The sequence below is a fragment of the Bos taurus genome, chromosome 18 (assembly GCF_002263795.3).
Source record: "Bos taurus isolate L1 Dominette 01449 registration number 42190680 breed Hereford chromosome 18, ARS-UCD2.0, whole genome shotgun sequence".
Taxonomy (NCBI): domain Eukaryota; kingdom Metazoa; phylum Chordata; class Mammalia; order Artiodactyla; family Bovidae; genus Bos; species Bos taurus.
Window position 1 is genome coordinate 47,089,465 of NC_037345.1, and position 19,180 is coordinate 47,108,644.

Below are 19,180 nucleotides of genomic sequence, written 5' to 3' on the forward strand. Positions count from 1 at the left end.
AGACTGTAAAGGGTCTGCCTACAATGCAGGAGATCCAGGTTCATTCCCTGGGCCGGGAAGATCCCCTGGAGAAGTGAAAGGCAACCCACTCCAGTATTCTTGCCTGGACAGTCACATGGACAGAGGAGCCTGGCAGGGCTACAGTCCACGGGGTCGCAAAGATCGGACACAGCTGAGTGACTAACACTTTCAGTGCCTGTGTGCATATATCCATGTGGCAGATACTTCCCCTTGTGAGAATTTACACGTTTTAGGATTGTGGAGACATCCATGTTTTCTAATACTGTTACTTAAGAAAAACAACATTCTTAAACCTAGTTCTAAACTTCACTGATACTCTAAGAAAAAGCAGTTGTGAAAAATCTCAAAAAAATTTACTAGTAAGGAAAAAAAGGGTATTCTGGTATTATTAAAGATAATTTATCAAAAAATTTAAATTGTAATGAAAAGTATTAAAGATGATTTTATTTAATAAATAGAATGGACATGTCATGTTTTTCATTTTATTCATTGTATATAATAAGCCATTTTAAGTTCTTTATTATATTAACAGTTAACAACAACCCTATAAGATAGATACTGTTATTATTCTCCAGTTTGTCTGTGAGGAAGCAGAGGCACTGAAAATGAAGTAACATGTCCAAAGCCTCCTTCCTGGTTGATAACTGTCAGAGATTAGATTCGCATCCTGGATCCAGCCAATAAAACCTGTGAGAGTCAGTCACCTCCCAACATTGTACATGTTCTGTTTAGTCTGCTTAATGTACTTGGCAGTTTATCATGGATAACTTTTCTTCATTAATTAATATGAACCAGTATCATTATTATTAATAATTGTATAGTATGCCATCATATAGTGGAACATAATGTATTTAGCTTGTTGACTATTGTTTGGTATTCTTTTTATTATAAATTATTCTTTGAAGAACTTCCTTGCATATATTTCTTTGTGTGTTTCTGAGCTGCCTATTCTATTCCATCAACCTATATGTCTAGTTTTTTTTTTGGGGGGGTGCCAATATTGTTTTGATTACTATTGCTTTGTAATATAGTTTAAAATCAGGAAGCATGATACCTCCAGCTGTGTTTTTTTCTCAAGATTGCTTTGGCTGTTTTGGGGCTTTTGTTGTTCCATGTAGATTTTAGGGTTGTTTGTTCTTATTCCACAGAATAGTGCAGTGGAATTTTGATAAGAAGTTGCATGTAATCTATAGATTATTCTGGGTAGTATGGACATTTTAACAATGTTCTTACAATCTGTGAGCATAGAATATCTTTTTATTTGTGTCATCTTCAGTTTCTTTTACCAGTGTCTTAGAGTTTTTAGTGTATAGGTCTCTAACCTCCATGGTTAAATATATTCCTAGTTATTTTATCTTTTCATAAAATTATAAATGTGATTATTTCTTAGTTTCTCTTTCTTATAGTTCATTATTAGTAGATATACACAATGGATTTTTTAAAAATTTATTTATTTTTGACTGTGCTGGGTCTTCACTGCTGTGTTCAGGCTTTCCCTAGTTGTGGCGAGTGGGGGCTACTCTCTAGTTGTCGTACATGGGCTTACCGCAGTGATTTCTTTTGTTGTGGAACATGGGCATGTGGGCTTTGGTAATTGTGGCACACAGGCTTAGTTGCCCCATGGCAAGTGCAATCTTCCCAGACCAGGGATTGAACCACCCCTGCATTGGCAGGTGGATTCTTAACCACTGGACCACCAAGGAAGTCTCACAACTGACTTTTATATGTTAATTTTGTAGCCTGCAGCTTTACTGAATTCTTTTATTAGTTCTAGCAGTTTTTGGTAGCGTCTTTAGGATTTTCTATATGTAATATTTTGTTGGCAAATAGAGGTGGTTTTATTCTTCCTTTCCAATTTGGATGCCTTTATTTCATTTCCTTGTGAAAATTCTTGATACATAGATATGCTATTATGTAACTGCTGAGAAAATGAATCCACACCTTTTCACCCTAGGTTGTAAGAAAGAGAATGACAAATGAAGTCATACAGGAAGCAATGTAGATGATTCTGATTGAAAATAGTGATGAGCCCAGTGGATTCTGGAAGTTATTGTTCTGATAGCAGGCAGGCAGGGCTGCCAGTGCAGTAGTTTGTCAATTGGAAAAGACCCTGATGCTGGGAAAGATTGAAGGCGGGAGGAGAAGGGGACGACAGAGGATGAGATGGTTGGATGGCATCACTGACATGATGGACGTGAGTTTTAGTGGGCTCTGGAAGTTGGTGATGGACAGGGAAACCTGGTGTGCTGCAGTCTGTGGGGTTACAAAGTGTTGGATATGACTGAGCGACTGAACTGAACTGAATGGCTGCTAGAGATGATCCTATGAATTTCTCTCTTTGTATCTATTTAAGCAGATTTGTGAAACTTTGGAAGAGATTCTGGTTTAGATGATGTGGTCCCTTGAAATGTACAAGTTGGGATTAGATTTGTCCATACCCCCTCAAATCTCCCTGTGTGTGTGTGTGTGTGTGTATATATGTGATGGGGAGGTCCAGAGAAGAAAAAGAATGTATTAAATTGAGTCATTTTGAGAGTTCTGAGGCCTATCTTATCTCATGGCCTCCTTTTTCTCCCCTCCCCTTAGCTCTGGCCTCTGTGAACTCTGCTTCTCCAGGGAAGTAAACCGCAAAGAGGACTGACCAGTTCTTGAATTTCTAAACCATGGCCCATGTAAGTTGCGGTTTCTTTCGCCTTGTGGAAATTAAGGTCCTATGAACTTTTATGTATCCTGAAACTTCTTACTTATCAGAGCCCCATCTAAGGACCCATTTCCTCCAAATCCAATGAGAGATGAGGCCAAATAAATAGGACAGTGCCCTTCTTTTGAGTCCTCTTTTTTCCAGTTATTGTTCACGTATTCATAGAACAAATCATTCAGCATCCCTCTTTTTTTAAAGTATTATTTCTTTGGCTGTGCTGGGTCTTAGTTGTAGCACATGAGACCTTTAGTTGCAGCATGTGGGATCTAATTCTCTGAGCAGGGATCAAACCCAGGCCCCCTGCATGGAGCATGGAATCTAAGCTGCTGGACCACTAGGGAAGTCCCTCAGCATCTCTTATATGTGCTCAGTCTTCTGCTAAAAACTGCAATGAAGCAGAAATGAAGTCCCTTTAAGGAGATGTTTGGCCATCTCTTTTGAGTAGTTGAGAGAGCATGGGCTGATTTGATTGCTCATAGGAAAACTAAATTTTTCCAAACTTGAGTTTTGTAATTAGGAAAGATTTGCTGTTGGTTGACCTTAGCGCCTAGGGTTTCCCTGATGGCTCAGTGGTAAAGAATCTGCCTGCAATTCAGTCCCTGGGTCAGGAAGATCCCCTGAAGGAGGAAATGGCAACCCACTCCAGTATTCTTATTTGGGAAAATCCCATGGACAGAGGAGTCTGGTGGGCTACAGTCCAAAGGATTGCAGAGTCAGACACAAATGAGCGACTGAGCATGCACATATGACCTCAGCTTCAGTGTATGCTGAGATCTCCTCTTGTTTTGTGTAGCTTTTAGGACTAGGTAGGGTTATGGTTGGGTCTAGTATGCAGAGACATTAAGTATCTTCTCTGGAAATCCCTAAGAGCTGTACATCATTTGTATTAGAACAGGATGAGCTAGTCTAGAATGACATCTTTGTATTTCTGGATTATTGGTATCCAGAATCTACATTATCCTCTAACTTAGGAACATGGAATGCATACAATGAGGGATGGAAAATGACAGAAAAGAAGATCATGCAGGCACATGCAGGCCTCAATTCCCCCTCAGAATTGAGGAGGACCTTAAAAATTTTGCATAGACAAAAATATTGGAGTATATAATAATTAGGTCTCACATATCCATTGCATACAACCAATTTTAAGTTCATTAAAGAATTTGTCATAACTGGGTAAATGCATATGATCTGATTCAATGATGACCTTGGAGGAAATTCTTTAATTGTATTCAGATCCTTTTCTAACTGGAATTACCAGGAAAACTTAAAAAAAAAATCTGTTCTCGGGGCTTCCCTGGTGGTCCATTGGTTAAGAATCTGTCTTGCGACGCAGGGGACACTGGTTTGATCCCTGGTCTTGGAAGAACCCACATGCCATAGGGCAGCAAAGCCAGTGCACCACAACTACTGGGGCCATGTGCTGTAAAGCCTGTTCTCTGCAACAAGGGAAGCCACCACAAAGAGATGCCCTTGCACTACAACTAGAAAAAGCCCATGTACCATGCTGAAGACCCAGTGTAGCCAAAAATAAATACATAATTTTTTTTAAAAAAGGATAAAACCGTCTTTTTTTTTTAAAGCAACAATCTGTTCTTTAAGAGGAAAGGGTATAAGAACACATTTCTCGAGAATTTGTGAGGGAGACATAGAACAGGCAGAAGGCTTATATAGAGTATTTCATTTAATTAGAAAAATTTTTTCCTTTCCCATATGTGTTTGGGTAGTTAAGATATGCCAGAGTATATAAAAGGCTTTATCTGTAGAAACACAGTTGGTCAGGGACCCATAGGCATTCTGCTGCAGGCACTCTCATTTCCTAACTCAGTGTTACAGGTTTCTAGCCCAAACCTGTTTGCTTGATTGGTTTCCAGCAGTATCTCTTTCATTTTTTTCCCTCTTTCCATCTTAAAACAAATTTTATTTAATTTTAGTTGTATTATATGGTTCGTCATTTCAGGAATCAGTGATGTTCAGTGATGTGTCCATCGACTTCTCTCTGGAAGAGTGGGAATTCCTGAATTTGGAACAGAGGGATTTGTATAGAGATGTAATGTTGGAGAACTACAGCAATTTGGTCTCATTGGGTAAGCTTATCTGCCTTTAGAAATTTAGTCTCTGTTCTCTGTACTATCAGCTTTCTTCTTTGGAAATTTTAGAAGTACTTTTTAAGAAACTACGTATCTGCTCCCTTTTCTCAAGGGAATGGTTTGAGCTTTTTGTTTGGAAATGAGCACGCTCATTAAGCATATTCATCTTCCCCATCCTTCTGGGAATTTCTATAGTTGTTTAGTCACTAAGTCTCTGTCCGACTCTTTGTGACCCCATGGACTGCAGCCCACCAGGCTCCTCTATCCATGGGATTTCCTAGGCAAGAATACTGGAGTGGGTTGCCATTTCCTTCTGCAGGGAATCTTCCTGCCCCAGAGACTGAACCCATGTCTCCTGCACATCTCCTGCTTGACAGGTAATTCTTTACCACTGAGCCACGTGGGAAGCCCCAAATAGCTAGAACTAGTATCTTAGCTTTTCTCTGGCTATCAGAAGAAGATATAATTTTTTAAACAGTAAGTTGTATCAACTGGATTTATTTATAGTTCAGACTTTTTTCTTTTTGTTAATAAACATATTCGCTTCTACCTACTTGTATGACTGAAAGTTAAAAATCCAAGAACATTGCGTTTAATGTTGTATGGATATCCCAAGGAAAAAAAAAGAGTAAATGCCTCAGGAAGCTTCTTTTTTCTCTTATTAAAATAACAGTGATAAATAATAACTAATAAAATAGATATACCACTTAGTATATATTCTAGGCAATGTGAACATTCATGTAAGATAGGTACTATAATTATCCCTATTTTATAGGTGAGGAAAATAAAGCATAGAAATAACTTGTCCAAGGTCACACTATGGGGATATGGCAGAGGCAAGATTGAACCAGGACAGTCTCTCAACCACTATTGCTTTCAAGAAAAGGAGTACTTGTGTGAATATAAATTAAAATAAGACCTTTTTCTTTCCTCTGTAAGCTCCATTTCTTATGTAATTTTAACATATTTTTTAATCATCTTATTTTTCTTTGTTCTAAAGGCTTTATCAATTACAATTTGACGTATAGTGTATTAAAAATTTAACCAAGACTGAATGAAAGTAATTTTGAATTTATTATTATTCCATGTCACCTTATATTTCTTTCCTTCTGTCCAGGATGTTTCATTTCTTTTTTTTTTTTTTTTTTTAGGATGTTTCATTTCTAAACCAGATGTGATTTCCTTATTAGAACAAGGAAAAGAGCCCTGGAAAGTAGTGAGGAAAGGAAGAAGACAATATCCAGGTTAGTAAGCACCAAAAGATCTATGTTGATATATATGTATGAACAACCCAAGGTTTAGGATATTGACCCCCAGCATAGGCAAAAATCTACATATAACTTTTGACTACCCCCGTGGAGAAGGCAATGGCACCCCACTCCAGTACTCTTGCCTGGAAAATCCCACGGGCAGAGAAGCCTGGTAGGCTGCAGTCCATAGGGTCCCTAAGGGTTGGACACGACTGAGCGACTTCACTTTCACTTTTCACTTTCATGTATTGGAGAAGGAAATGGCAACCCACTCTAATGTTCTTGCCTGGAGAATCCCAGGGATGGGGGAGCCTGGTGGGCTGCCGTCTATGGGGTCGCACAGAGTTGGACATGGCTGAAGTGACTTAGCAGCAGCAGCACACTGAACTATTAATAGCTTATTGTTGATCAAAAGCCTTACCAATAAGAGTTGATTAACACATATTTTATATGTTATATATATTATATACTATATTCTTATAAGATTAGCTTGAGAAAAGAAAATATTAAGAAAATAATAAAGGAAAATAAATTTACAGTGCTGTACTATATTTATTGATACCAAAGGTTTATGTTGTTTGTTTATAAGATAAATTGTCTGTCAGAACCTACATCAATATTGTCTTATATGATATAAAACACAGTAGGTATTAATGTATTACTAACACTGGACATCTAAAATGAAAAGATAATGTGAAAAAATTAATATTTATTTACAGATATAATAACTCATGCATCAATAATGAAGAAGCAGCAATATGATTGCTTTATGGTAGCCTAGTATAATTGATATGAATGCTTAATAGTGGCCTAGCCTATACAGTAATGAATGAATCAGCATAAAACTTATGGCATATAGTATTACCATCATATTCATAAAATGTATTGAAAACATTTTTTACAAAACCACTTACCTGTGATGATAGGCTGATATATGGTTTCTCTAATTACAAGAGAGAGAAGCACTGTGTACAGTAATGTGATTCTTCGAAAACAAAGTTATAAAACAGTAAGAAAGCTAACACATTAATTTTGTATTAAATATCACTCACCTTATGCCTATGTAAGGATAGCCTATCCACTTCAATACAAGTCTTGTACACAATATTCTACACATATATGTTTGTATATTTATTGAAAAAAGTTCATGTATAAGTGGACCTGTGCAGTTCAAACCCATGTTTTTCAAGGGTCAACTGTATAATAAGGACATAGCTTTAGATGCTGTCAGTAGAGTCAGCCTTAGAGTGACTTAATCTAAGACCTCAGAATGAGAAGGGGTCAGCCATGCAAATAGCCCAAACAGAAGATTTGGGGAAATAGAGCAGACTGAAAAATACACTGAAAGTGGGAATATGTTCTAAGATCTGAAAAGTTGCCTGTGTGTACATATGTGCTCAGTTGCTTAAGTCATGTCCAGCTCTTTGCAACCCCATGGACTGTAGCTTGTCAGGCTCCTCTGTCCGTGGGATTCTCCAGGCAAGAATACTGAAGTGGGTTGTGGCTTCTCCTGGTAGCAGTAAAGAGAACAGTGGTTTGAGGTGATGTATTATAGGTAAGCAGAGGTCTTTTAACAAGTTTGATTTCATTCTAAGAATAAAGAGAAATTGTTGAAAAAATTTAAGTGTGAATTTTTAATCTTTCTCCATCAGAATGATCCTGAGGGGAATATTAAATATATTACTGTCTAGGACTGTAGAATCTGATCCATGTGGTTTCTAAATCATAATATTTGTAAAAAAAACTCCCTTGTGATTCTGATTCATGGTCTCAATATGAGAACCACAGATTTAAAATGTTTGCTTAATCACCAATCTTACTTTCCTACATGAACTTTGATTTTACTGGTGTTGCCTTTTGTTTTTTTGGTTTTTTTCCAAATTGTGTAGCTATTTTTAGAATTTCATTGGGTAGTACTTTGGTTGTCTTTTATTTCTACAAGAGAAATTTTACTTCTTTTTTAAAAATATTACCTGCTGCAGTTTATATATTTTTTAAAATTAATTATTTTTTGCTGCGCTAGGTCTTCATTGCTGTGTGGGGGCTTTCTCTAGTTGCAGCAAGTAGGGGACTGTTCTTCATTGCATTGAGTGGGCTACAATTGTGGTGGCTTCTCTTATTGCAGAGCACAGGCTCTAGGCGCATGGGCTTTAGTAGCTGCAACACACAGGCTCAGTAGTTGCAGCTTGCAGGCCCTAGAGCACAGGCTGAGTAGTTGTGGCACATCAGCTTAGTGGCCCTGTGACTTGCAGGATCTTAGTTCCCAGACCAGTGATTGTACCCATGTCCCCTGCATTGGCAGGTGGATTCTTAACCACTGGACTACCAGGGAAGTCCAGATTTACTTCTTTTCGAAAAAGAAAAACCATGTGTTTGCTCTCTTGTTTTCTTTCAGATTTAGAGACCAACTATGAGATCAAGAAGTTATCTTCAGAAAATGACATTTATGAAATAAACTTATCCCAGTGGAAAATTATGGAAAGAATTAAAAACCATGGCCTTAAGAGCTTCATTTTAAAAAATGATTGGGAGTCCAAAAGAAGATTTGAAGGACAAGAGGAATATTTCAACCAAGTGAAAATCACATCTCAAAAAATGTCCCCTTACCAAAAACGCTCATCTCTTTCCTCACGTCAGAGAATTCATTATGTTGAGAAACCCTATGAATGTAAGGAATGTGGGAAGGCCTTTAGAGTCCGCCAACAACTTACATTTCATCACCGAATTCATACTGGTGAGAAACCTTATGAATGTAAGGAATGTGGGATGGCATTTAGACAGACGGCACATCTTACTCGACATCAGAGACTTCATTCTGGTGAAAAACTCTATGAATGTAAGGAATGTGGGGAATCTTTCATGTGTGGCCCAGAACTTAGAGTACATCAGAAAATTCATATTGGTGAGAAACCCTATGTATGTAAAGAATGTGGGAAGGCCTTCAGAGTTCGTGGACAACTTACTCTCCATCAGAGGATTCATACTGGTGAGAAACCGTATGTATGTACAGAATGTGGGAAAGCCTTTAGGCAGTATGCACATCTTACTCGACATCAGAAGCTTAATATTGCTGACAAACTCTATGAATGTAAAGAATGTGGGAAGGCCTTTTTGTGTGGGTCTGGCCTTAGAGTACATCACAAACTTCATACTGGGGAGAAACCCTATGAATGTAAAGAATGTGGGAAGGCCTTTAGAGTACGACAACAACTGACACTCCATCAGAGAATTCATACTGGTGAGAAGCCCTATGAATGTAAGGAATGTGGAAAGACTTTTAGTCGTGGTTATCATCTTATTCTTCATCACAGAATTCATACTGGTGAGAAACCGTATGAATGTAAGGAATGCTGGAAGGCCTTTAGTCGTTACTCACAACTTATTTCACACCAGAGTATTCATATTGGTGTTAAACCCTATGACTGTAAGGAATGCGGGAAGGCCTTTAGACTACTCTCACAACTTACACAACATCAGAGTATTCATATTGGTGAGAAACCCTATAAATGTAAGGAATGTGGGAAGGCCTTTAGATTGCGCCAAAAACTTACTCTACATCAGAGCATTCATACTGGTGAAAAACCTTTTGAATGTAAGGAATGTAGGAAAGCCTTTAGACTTAATTCATCTCTTATTCAACATCTGAGAATTCATTCTGGTGAGAAACCCTATGAATGTAAGGAATGTAAGAAGGCCTTTAGACAACATTCACACCTTACCCATCATCTGAAAATTCATAATGTAAAAATGTGAGAATGCTTTGTCAGTCCTGTGTTGTAGAACAGTCTGTGAATGTAGTAATTAGTCCCTTTTGCTTCATTCATGCACCTGACTTGGCATAAGGGGGTTTATATCATTAACAGAATGTGTTAATTTAATGTATTCCACCATCACTCAGATCTGAGAATCTTCCCATTCATTCTACAAACTCATTAATATAACAAATGTGGGGAAGACATTTATCGTCATCTCTAGCCCATCACTTTCCTACTTGTGTTATACTGAACAAGATGCTTAACTGCTCCATACTAGAATTTCTTCATTTGTAAAATTATAATACTGTGGCAGAGTAAAAATTGCTGCAAATTATTTGACACTCCATCTGTCAAGAAGTAAAATCCACATGCTTTCCCTATGAATCTGGGTCAACTGACTGCTTTGAGCAGTAGAATAGTAGAAGTACTGCTGTGCTAGTTTCTGGACCCAGATTTTACTGGTAGATTTTACCTCATCTCTTGGAATACTCTCTCAAGTTGAGACCTTAAACTGTTACATTAAAAAGTCTGGATACTCTGCTGAAGACACCACATGAAGAGGCCCTGAGACTACATAAAGAAGGAGAGGCACTCTGCTGTGCCGTCTTCCAGATATGCCCACGAAAACGCCAGATATTTGAGTAAACAGTTTGGATGCTCCAGACCAGCCATCAGCTGAGTTCCTACTGGTGACCTCAGTTGATGCCATGTAGAACAAAAACAATTGACCAGCTGAGCCCCTACCCAAATTCTTGACCCACACAATCATGAGATACAATGGTTGTTATTTTAATCTACTAAATTTTGTTTTATTATGTTACTGTCTTGAAAATCCATATGAAAGACTATGAGCACAATGAATATAGAAATGCCTTCTATCAACACTCATCAGTTATTGAATGTCAGATAACTTATTCATTTTTTAAATATTTTTTATTTATTTGGCTACCCTAGTTCTTAGTTGCAGTATGTGAGCTCTTGTTGTGGCATGTGGGATCTAGTTCCCTAACCAGGGATCAAACCCGGGCCAATTGCATTGTGAGTGTAGAGTCTTAGCCACTCGACCACCAGGCAAGTCCCAACTTATTCTTGCTAAAATACTTGAAAATAAGTTCTTTTTCAATTTGTTCATAAAAAAGAAGATATTCTAGGGACTCACCTGGTGGTCCAGCGGTTAAGACTCTGCACTTTCACTGTAGGGGAAACAAGTTCCATCTGTAGTCAGGGAACTACATGCTATGTGGCATGGCTGGAAAAAACCAAACAAGCAAAAAAGAGAAGATATTCTACAATCGTATGTTCTCTGTCTCAGTATAAATTTGATTTAAAATTGACGAAGGTTGGATGGACCTAGAGATTATCATACTAAGTGAAGTAAGTCAGACAAAGAAAAACAAATATTGTATCATTTATATGTGGAAACTAAAAATAGTACAAATAAACTTACTTACAAAACAGAAACAGACAGACATAGAAAACAAGCATGGTTATTAAAAGGGAAATGGAGGGATAAATCAGAAGTATGGGATTAACAGATACACACTACCATATATAATAGGTGAACAACAAGGATTTACTGTATAGCAGTGGGAACTGCATTCAATATCTTATAATAACCTATAATGGAAAATAATTTTTAAAATATATATTCACTATATATGTGAATATAATACACTGTATATATATACACGTGTGTGTGTGTATATATATATATATATATACACATATATATAAAACTGAATCACTGTGCTGTACACCTAAAACTAACACAGTATTATAAATCAACTATACTTCAATTAAATAAAGTATTAAAGGATAAGATAAAAAGAAACTTTGGAAATTAAAAATCACCTCTAAATCCGGTATCACTTTTAAAAAATCCATTGAGGCCTTTTTAAAAAATGCTCAAATTAATATTATCTTCAGCCAGTGGGGATTTCCTCAGCTTGGATCCTGTGTCCTTTTGTTGTGATTTCTATAGCCTTTGCTAGCTTCTTTTTTTTTTTTTTCTGATCAAATGCATTGATCAGTTACAGAACACATTAGGGCATTTATTAATAAACAAGGAAAATGGAGCACTTATCTTGCCTTTCCTTTATGAACTATATATTTCCTTTATGGACTAGATAAGACAACCAGAAGTTGGTGAAGGAAAGTTCTTTATTATTAGAAAATTCTAGCTAATAAAGGTCAAAGGAATGATAGATCCAAGCAATCACACTTTTTACTTATGGATCTTGTTGATATCAGTGGGTATGAAAACCATTTGGTGAAAGATTATAGGAAGATTTTAATGGATGGGGCAGAATGACAACCCAGTAATCAATAGTAACATCTCTAAATCAGCATAACTAATTGCTTCTTGATGCAATGCAATGGATGCAATACTACCTGTGGCATATTCTTGTCCAAAATATTGATTCAGAAGTGTAATTTGGTCTCTAAACCTACCAGTTTTCAGGAGACTTGAGAAATAAATGAACAAATTAATGACACAAAACTAACAGCCAAATCCACAATGTGGGAAATTCAACAAAATAAAAGGCCTACTTTCTTAACCAATATATGATAAGACAATAAAAACAATTTTACAAATTAAAAGAGACTTAAGAGATATGTTAATTGAATACAGTGTATGCAATGTATTGAGATGCTTGTATTAAAATGTAGCCAGGATTTGCTTTAATCTGGTATGGTAAGATATGAAGACATGGAAATGATTATCATGAAGGAAGAAGCTTATTGGCAGAGGTTTCTACTAACAGGAAGCACCGCATGCATATAGGACCACATGGAAGAAGCAGCTAGTCCTGTTAGGAGGCAGAAGGCAGGAAAGGGCAGCGCATGACTCAGAAACTTGACTTGAGTTTTCCCAGGAAGGAATGGGTGATGTGATGCCAGGTAGGTACACTGAGCAAGTTTAGGACTAGATAGATTGAATAATTTTGTGGACTCAGAGCTACAGCCGGTGGTCCTTAGTTGTCCAGTACTTGGCTCTGGTGATTCAGAACAGGAAGAATATTGGCTTGGTGTCTGAGAGTTTGCTAAAGGAGATGTTTGGTAAAGGGGTTTCAACTTTGGATTCGTTGGTTTGTATATCAAAGCATGCTCACAGGGGAGCCATTTGTCAAGGAATTTGCTATCTCTAGAAGGGATAGTTGCTCCAAGATCAAGTCTCTAAATGCCAACATTGAGAATACAGAAAATAAGAAAATAAATTCAATACAATCCTGATTCTGACAAGCAAATTAAAAAAAAAATTATTGTGAAAAGGTAAACCTAGGATGGGTATTAAATGATTTTTATTCATTTGTTGGGTTTCCCAGGTGGCTCAGTAGTAAATAATCCTCCTGCAATGTAGGAGACACGGGTTCAATCCTTGGGTCAGGAAGATCCACTGGAGAAGGAAATGGCCACCCATTCCAAAATTCTTGTGGAAAATCCCATGCACAGAGGAGCCTAGCAGGCTGCAGTCCATGGGGTTGCAAAAGAGTCAGATATGACTTAGTAACTAAACAACAACAAGAATTCATTTGTTAGACATGATGATGGCATGGGTTTGGGTGTGTGTACAAATCCTTATGCATTAGAGATCCATACTGAAGTATTCAAAAGTAAAATTATGTCGTGTATGATTTGCTTTTAATACTGAAGAAAAGTGAAAAGTGGAAAGGATAGATGAAATAAGATCAGCAAAGTGTTGCTAATTGTTGAAGCTTGAATAATGGGAACATAGGGTTCATTGTCCTATTCTTACTACCTTTGCATATTTTTAAAAATTTCCATAATAAAGTGTTTGTTGAAGTAGAAAATCTGAAACTTTAAACTATTCATGATAAATGATAATTTGATACCTCCAGGTAAAAATTTGTGGGAAGTCACTAAAACACTACTTGGTAGAAAAATAGTAACCTTGATGCATTTAGAAAACCTGCCTTGAGAATTAGTTCAGCACTCTGTTACCATACCTACTGTGCCTGTCGAGCAGGAAGTTGATAAATGTACTGAAAAAAAAGCATTTAGCTGAATCCAGAAAAAAAATTTTTTTTTGGCCACCCTGCATGGGTTGTGCAATCTTAGTTCCCCCACCAGGGATTAGGATTCCCCTAACCCTAGAAGTCCTAAAACTGGACTGTTGGGGAATTCCCAGAAAACAATTTTTTTTTTAATTAAGGTAAATAGCAGGAAGTAATTCATACAATAAAGGTAAAAATACAATTTTTTAAAAGTATAAATAGAATAAGAAACTAGTAGATTTTATCCAAGAATATTCTCCTTGAAAAGACCATTAATATAGAATCAACAGTTATTATTGAGGGGAAAAAGATGATTCAGTTACAGCTCTATGTATGGGAATTGTGAATAGCTACATATATCAAAGAGATTTAAAAGTTTTTAAGTTCATGAATGTACTATAATATACATATATTTCATTATGTATAAAAATAAGGAGAACGAACTATTTAGAGAAACCTAAATGATCAAAGTTGACTCAAGATCCTATAGAAAACCTGAACAACCTACTTTATATTTTATTTATTTTATATTTTAAACAATTTATAGATTTTGTAACATAGGTTTTATAATGTAAGAGATCTGTAGGCGAGGGAAAATAAATATAGTTATGCTCTTGTTTTTTTAAAAACTAGGGTCAACAGTTTTGCAGGCAAGAAAGTTTTAAAAACAGATAATCTCTAACAAAATTTTTCAGAATCATTCTACAAGGCAAATATCCCAATAATAAAATTAGATGAGGATAACTCCTAAAAAGCAAAATCTAGACCAGTATCATTTGAGATACATGGATACATTCCAAAAAGAGGTAAGTAAATTGAACTCAGTAGTCTAATAAAACAATTATAAACCATAAAATGGCTTACCAGGAATACCTGGGGCCTGACCTTTTGTGATTTAGTTAGGCATCCAGATTTTAGATTTTCTAACTTGAACAATGTGACAGTGTTGGGGGAAATGACATGATCCAGCCCCAGTTATCTTTTAGATTGCTTCTCTTCTTTTTGTTGTGTTAGCCTCATTAAGGAATGAAAAACAGGCATTCAATACTTAAAAATTAATACCTTCAACAGGAGAAAATGAGTAGTGCCATAATAAAGAGACTTATTTTACTTTCAGTCAAACTAATGCCACTCTTATATTGACTTGTACCTCTAAGTACATTTTGCTTAAAGTGGGCAGACTGGCTAGATGTCACTGAATAATCATTCATCATTTAGAATAGCAAATCTCTCCTACTCATGATTTCAAAATGCTTTTAATTTGTAGACAGTGCACAGTGTTTACACAAAAATGTAACACAAGTGTTTTAGGTGCTATAATAAAATTAGGTTTTTCTAACAAGTCAGTGTGTTTCTCTCTGGTAACATTTTCTTGTTAACAGAAGTGTTTTGGGCACAGTGTATTAACTCAAAATTTCTTAAAGTATGTTCCACAAAACACTGCTACTTAATGGTTCTTACAGAAAATGATTTTGTGGTCTAATAAGCATGTTGTTCAGTCGCTCAGTCATATCCGACTCTGCAACCCCATGGACTGCAGCATGCCAGGTCTCCCTGTCCTTCACCATCTCCGGGAGCTTGCTCAAACTCATGTCCCTTGAGTCGGTGATGCCATCCAGCTATCTCGTCCTCTGTCGTCCTCTTCTCCTGCCTTTAATCTTTGCCAGCATCCAGGTCTTTTCCAATGAGTCAGCTCTTCGCATGAGGTGGCCAAAGCATGAGAGTGCTGTATTTTGTATTTCTTGAGGGGGAAAAAAATCACATTAAGTGCCTATCAAAAGACTATGAAGTGTTTTATTTTATCTAATGCAATGTATTTCATACTTCAGTATAGAACTCCCATTCCCAATACCTATTGTAGATGTAATTCCACTTTGGCAGATGTTGCCCTCACCCAAAAAGAGAGGCTTCAGGGATGGAAATGTCAGCATTATGGCAGGTGTATGGTTATCTGGTGAGGAAAGCAACTCACAGCATGCTGTCCAAACAGCTGCTTGCTTTATTTTGGATTTAACATGGTGCTTTTCAGTAGAATTGGAAACTCCTAGCCCTATTCTAAATACACAATATGTATTTAGGCCTTTTATTGGTCAATATTTAGGTTATATATAATTTATCACTGAAAAATATCTTATTGGATATATGTTTCTTGCTATTCATAAGCAAGGTTTTCTCTGAGATTGGTAAGTCACAGGTTATGTTCACTCTCATCCTCACTAGATATTACCATAGAAGAGAACGTTGGGGAACTTACCCGACAGTCCAGGGGTTAAGACTTCACCTTCCAATGCAGGAAGTGTGAGTTTGATCCCTAGTAGCCAGGATCTTACATGCTTGCAGCCAAAAAACCAAAACATAAAAAAGAGCAGTATTGTAACAAATTTAGTAAAGACTTTAAAAATGGTCCACATCAAAAAAAAAAAAAAAGGAGAGAGAATATCATTGTAGTGCCAGTTTACAACCCCTTCAACCTTACAGCCCCATTTCTGGTATGTGCTTTAGTATTTTCTTGGTAAATAAGGAGTTGAGCGTGTTTTTACATTGTTTATTACAAGATCCCCAATCTCCAAGAAAATCTGGAAAGCAGACAACCAGTGAGTACCTAACTTATAAAACTTCAGATATTGATAAGGGTCACGAAGAGAAAATATACTGGGAAAGAGAATTACTGAAGGGGAACAATTAAGTTAATCTTTTCATCCGAAGTGTATAAAGTACCCATAGTGGTAGCAATACCGGTTTTATGTAAGAATAGCCTGACTAACACTGCAAAAGAAAAGATTCAAAGGGGATACTAGTCCAGGGAGAATGAAAAATGCTGAAAAAGTCCATATAATTGAAACACTGGTACTCATGCATGAACAGACCAGTGAAATAGAACAGAATTCCATATATAGACCCAAATACACAGGGAATTTTCGTACATGAGGGGATAGGGAATTGACACATTCTTTTTGTGTGTGTGTGTGTGTGTGTGTGTTTGTTTGTTTACTTTGGGGACCATATGAATGTTTTGCAAATTTTAAAAGTTAGTAACAACCAAAGGGGAAAGTAGGGAGTAATAAAGAGTATGGGACTAACAGGTGTGTACCATTATATATAAAATAGATAAGGATTTGCTGTATAGCACATGGAACTGTATTCAATATCTTGTAATAACCTCTAATGAAAAGTAATCTGAAAAAATATATATATATAAATAATTGAATCACTTTGCTGTACACCTAAAACTAACACAATATTATAAATCAACTATAGTTAAGTTTTTTTAAAGTGAATCACAGAAGAGAGACCTTAAGTTGGAACATAAGCAAAAACAAATGTTTCCTTCGTACTAAATGGGGAAAAAAGACAGGCAAGCAACTTTTGAAGACAATTTGACTGTATTTCCTCAGGCTACAAACAGAGCAAAAAGAACCCGTAAACAAATAATTAACTCTAGTTAGTAGATTGGTTTACACAGCTATATAGATTAGTAATTCTGAAACTAATTCAGGTATTCTAGAATCAGGCAAAAAAGTATTATGGGAGTAAATAAATAGGAGCCAAATTTATTGTTGCTGGAGAAGGGAGTTAAATATGGAGAGGAGGAGGCTAGAATGAATCCTGTCGTGTTGGATCGCAATTGGGAGTATCACTTTTTAAAGAGATGTTTAAAAAAAAATAAATTTAGAAATACATTAGGAATGTGTGTATGTATGTCCCTCTAGCAGAAAGGACATAGAAGCAATTACACTTTGTAGCAATGAGAATATCCAGCACCCAGATCCAAGGAACAAGGACTCCTTGGAGAAACAGCATAAAAGTCTGAGCAGAGAAAACATAAGATGTGGTTGGAACATTCTGTGGAAGTAGAAAGTGGGGAAGTGCTCAAAAAATGGATGAAATATGTCAGAAAATCACAGTATTTCAAGAAGTTCTCACTGGCCAAATCTGGACAATCTGAGCATCAAAATAGGTCATGATAGTAGCAGATGGAGTAAAATCATTGACTAACCCAGTGACTATAATACATTTAATAGTAGCATGCCAACTTACTAATGTATTAATAGAAGGCATGGTGAAATTAGAAAATCACCATCAGTCAGCCATCACAGTAATCATTGATTCTGCTAAGAATCATCAATGTTGGGGCTTCCCTGGTGGCTCAGTGGTGAAAGAATCCACCTGCCAGTGCAGGGGACACAGATTTGATCCCTGGTCCAGGAAGATCACACATGCGACGAAGCCCATGCGCCACAACTTATTGAGCCTGTGCTCTAGAGCCTGGAAGCCGCAAACACTGAGCCCATGTGCCACAACTACTGAAGCTTGCACGCCATAGAGCCCATGCTCCCCAACAAGAGAAGCCACTGCAATGAGAAGCTCATGCCCCGCAACTAGAGAGTAGCCCCTCGCTTGCCACAGCTAGAGAAAAGCCTGCACAGCAACAAAGACCCAGCGCAGCCAGAAAAGAAATAAATAAAATTAAGGAAAAAATCAGCAATGTATGCCAAACTAGTGAGTGAAAATTTGATGAGAAAATAGAATTTGAGACCATTTTAAAGTCTGTCTCCACAAATATTGATTACAAAGGGGAAAGTAGTAATTTTACAGTAAAGAAACCTGGCAGACAGCACCTTAACCAGTAATCAAAGTTAACATAACCACTGTGGTACAAAATGATATCCTGTACCTCCTGTTATAATGCAGGAGAACAGAGCAACTCCTGTGATATTCTTCACAAAGGGCATACCAGAATTTAATCGTCAGGAAATCACAGAAAAATGCAATTCAAGCAATGTTCTACAACTGGCCTTTACTTAGCAGCAGCCTTATGTGTGCAACCGACTTTTCTGAATAAAATTCCAATTGTTCAGGCAAAAATAGGATTGTAAAATAAATGTGGTAAATGTTAGCATTTATAAAATCTATGTGAAGGGTATACAGAAATTCTTTGTGCTGTTTTTGCAACTTTTCTGTTTGATATGTCAAAATAAAAAGTTTTATTAACAAAGAAAGCAGGTTTGCATTCTGCCTCCTCTACTAATTGCTCTGTGACTTTGGACAAGTTGCTTCACCTCTTTGGGTTTCTGTGTCTGTCACAGGATCAAAATAGTACTGACACAAAGAGATTGTTCTGAGAGATAATTAATGCATGTACAATTTTCAAAAGTAGGCCTAGGAAAAGAAAGAGTACTTTAAATATTAGCTTTTATAATTTTTACTTGAAAATTTGTGTCTTTTTTCACCCCCAAGAAAATTTTTTATCTGCTTTTTTTCTCTTTTTCCTAAAAATTCCCTTTTCTTCCTTATTATTGGTTTCGCCTTCTAGAATTTCTGTTAGGCATTAGAATTTCTGACACTG

The 19,180-nt window shown here is 36.7% G+C and overlaps 1 protein-coding gene across 3 annotated transcripts in view; it reads left to right on the forward strand.

The window, feature by feature from the left end:
• ZNF566 (zinc finger protein 566) overlaps window positions 1-16,270 on the forward strand; it is a 62,245-nt gene extending 45,975 nt beyond the window's left edge. Inside the window, exons 2-5 of one of the 3 annotated variants that reach the window (XM_059876997.1) lie at window positions 2,608-2,693; window positions 4,683-4,809; window positions 5,964-6,056; window positions 8,458-16,270. In XM_059876997.1, the coding sequence (XP_059732980.1) occupies window positions 2,685-2,693; window positions 4,683-4,809; window positions 5,964-6,056; window positions 8,458-9,815 (1,587 nt within the window). In that variant the 5' untranslated portion in view covers window positions 2,608-2,684 and the 3' untranslated portion in view covers window positions 9,816-16,270. The remainder of the gene's footprint in view (window positions 1-2,607; window positions 2,694-4,682; window positions 4,810-5,963; window positions 6,057-8,457) is intronic. The other 2 variants (XM_059876996.1, XM_059877007.1) reach the window with 2 other exon arrangements.
• Window positions 16,271-19,180: the final 2,910 nt, after the last annotated feature.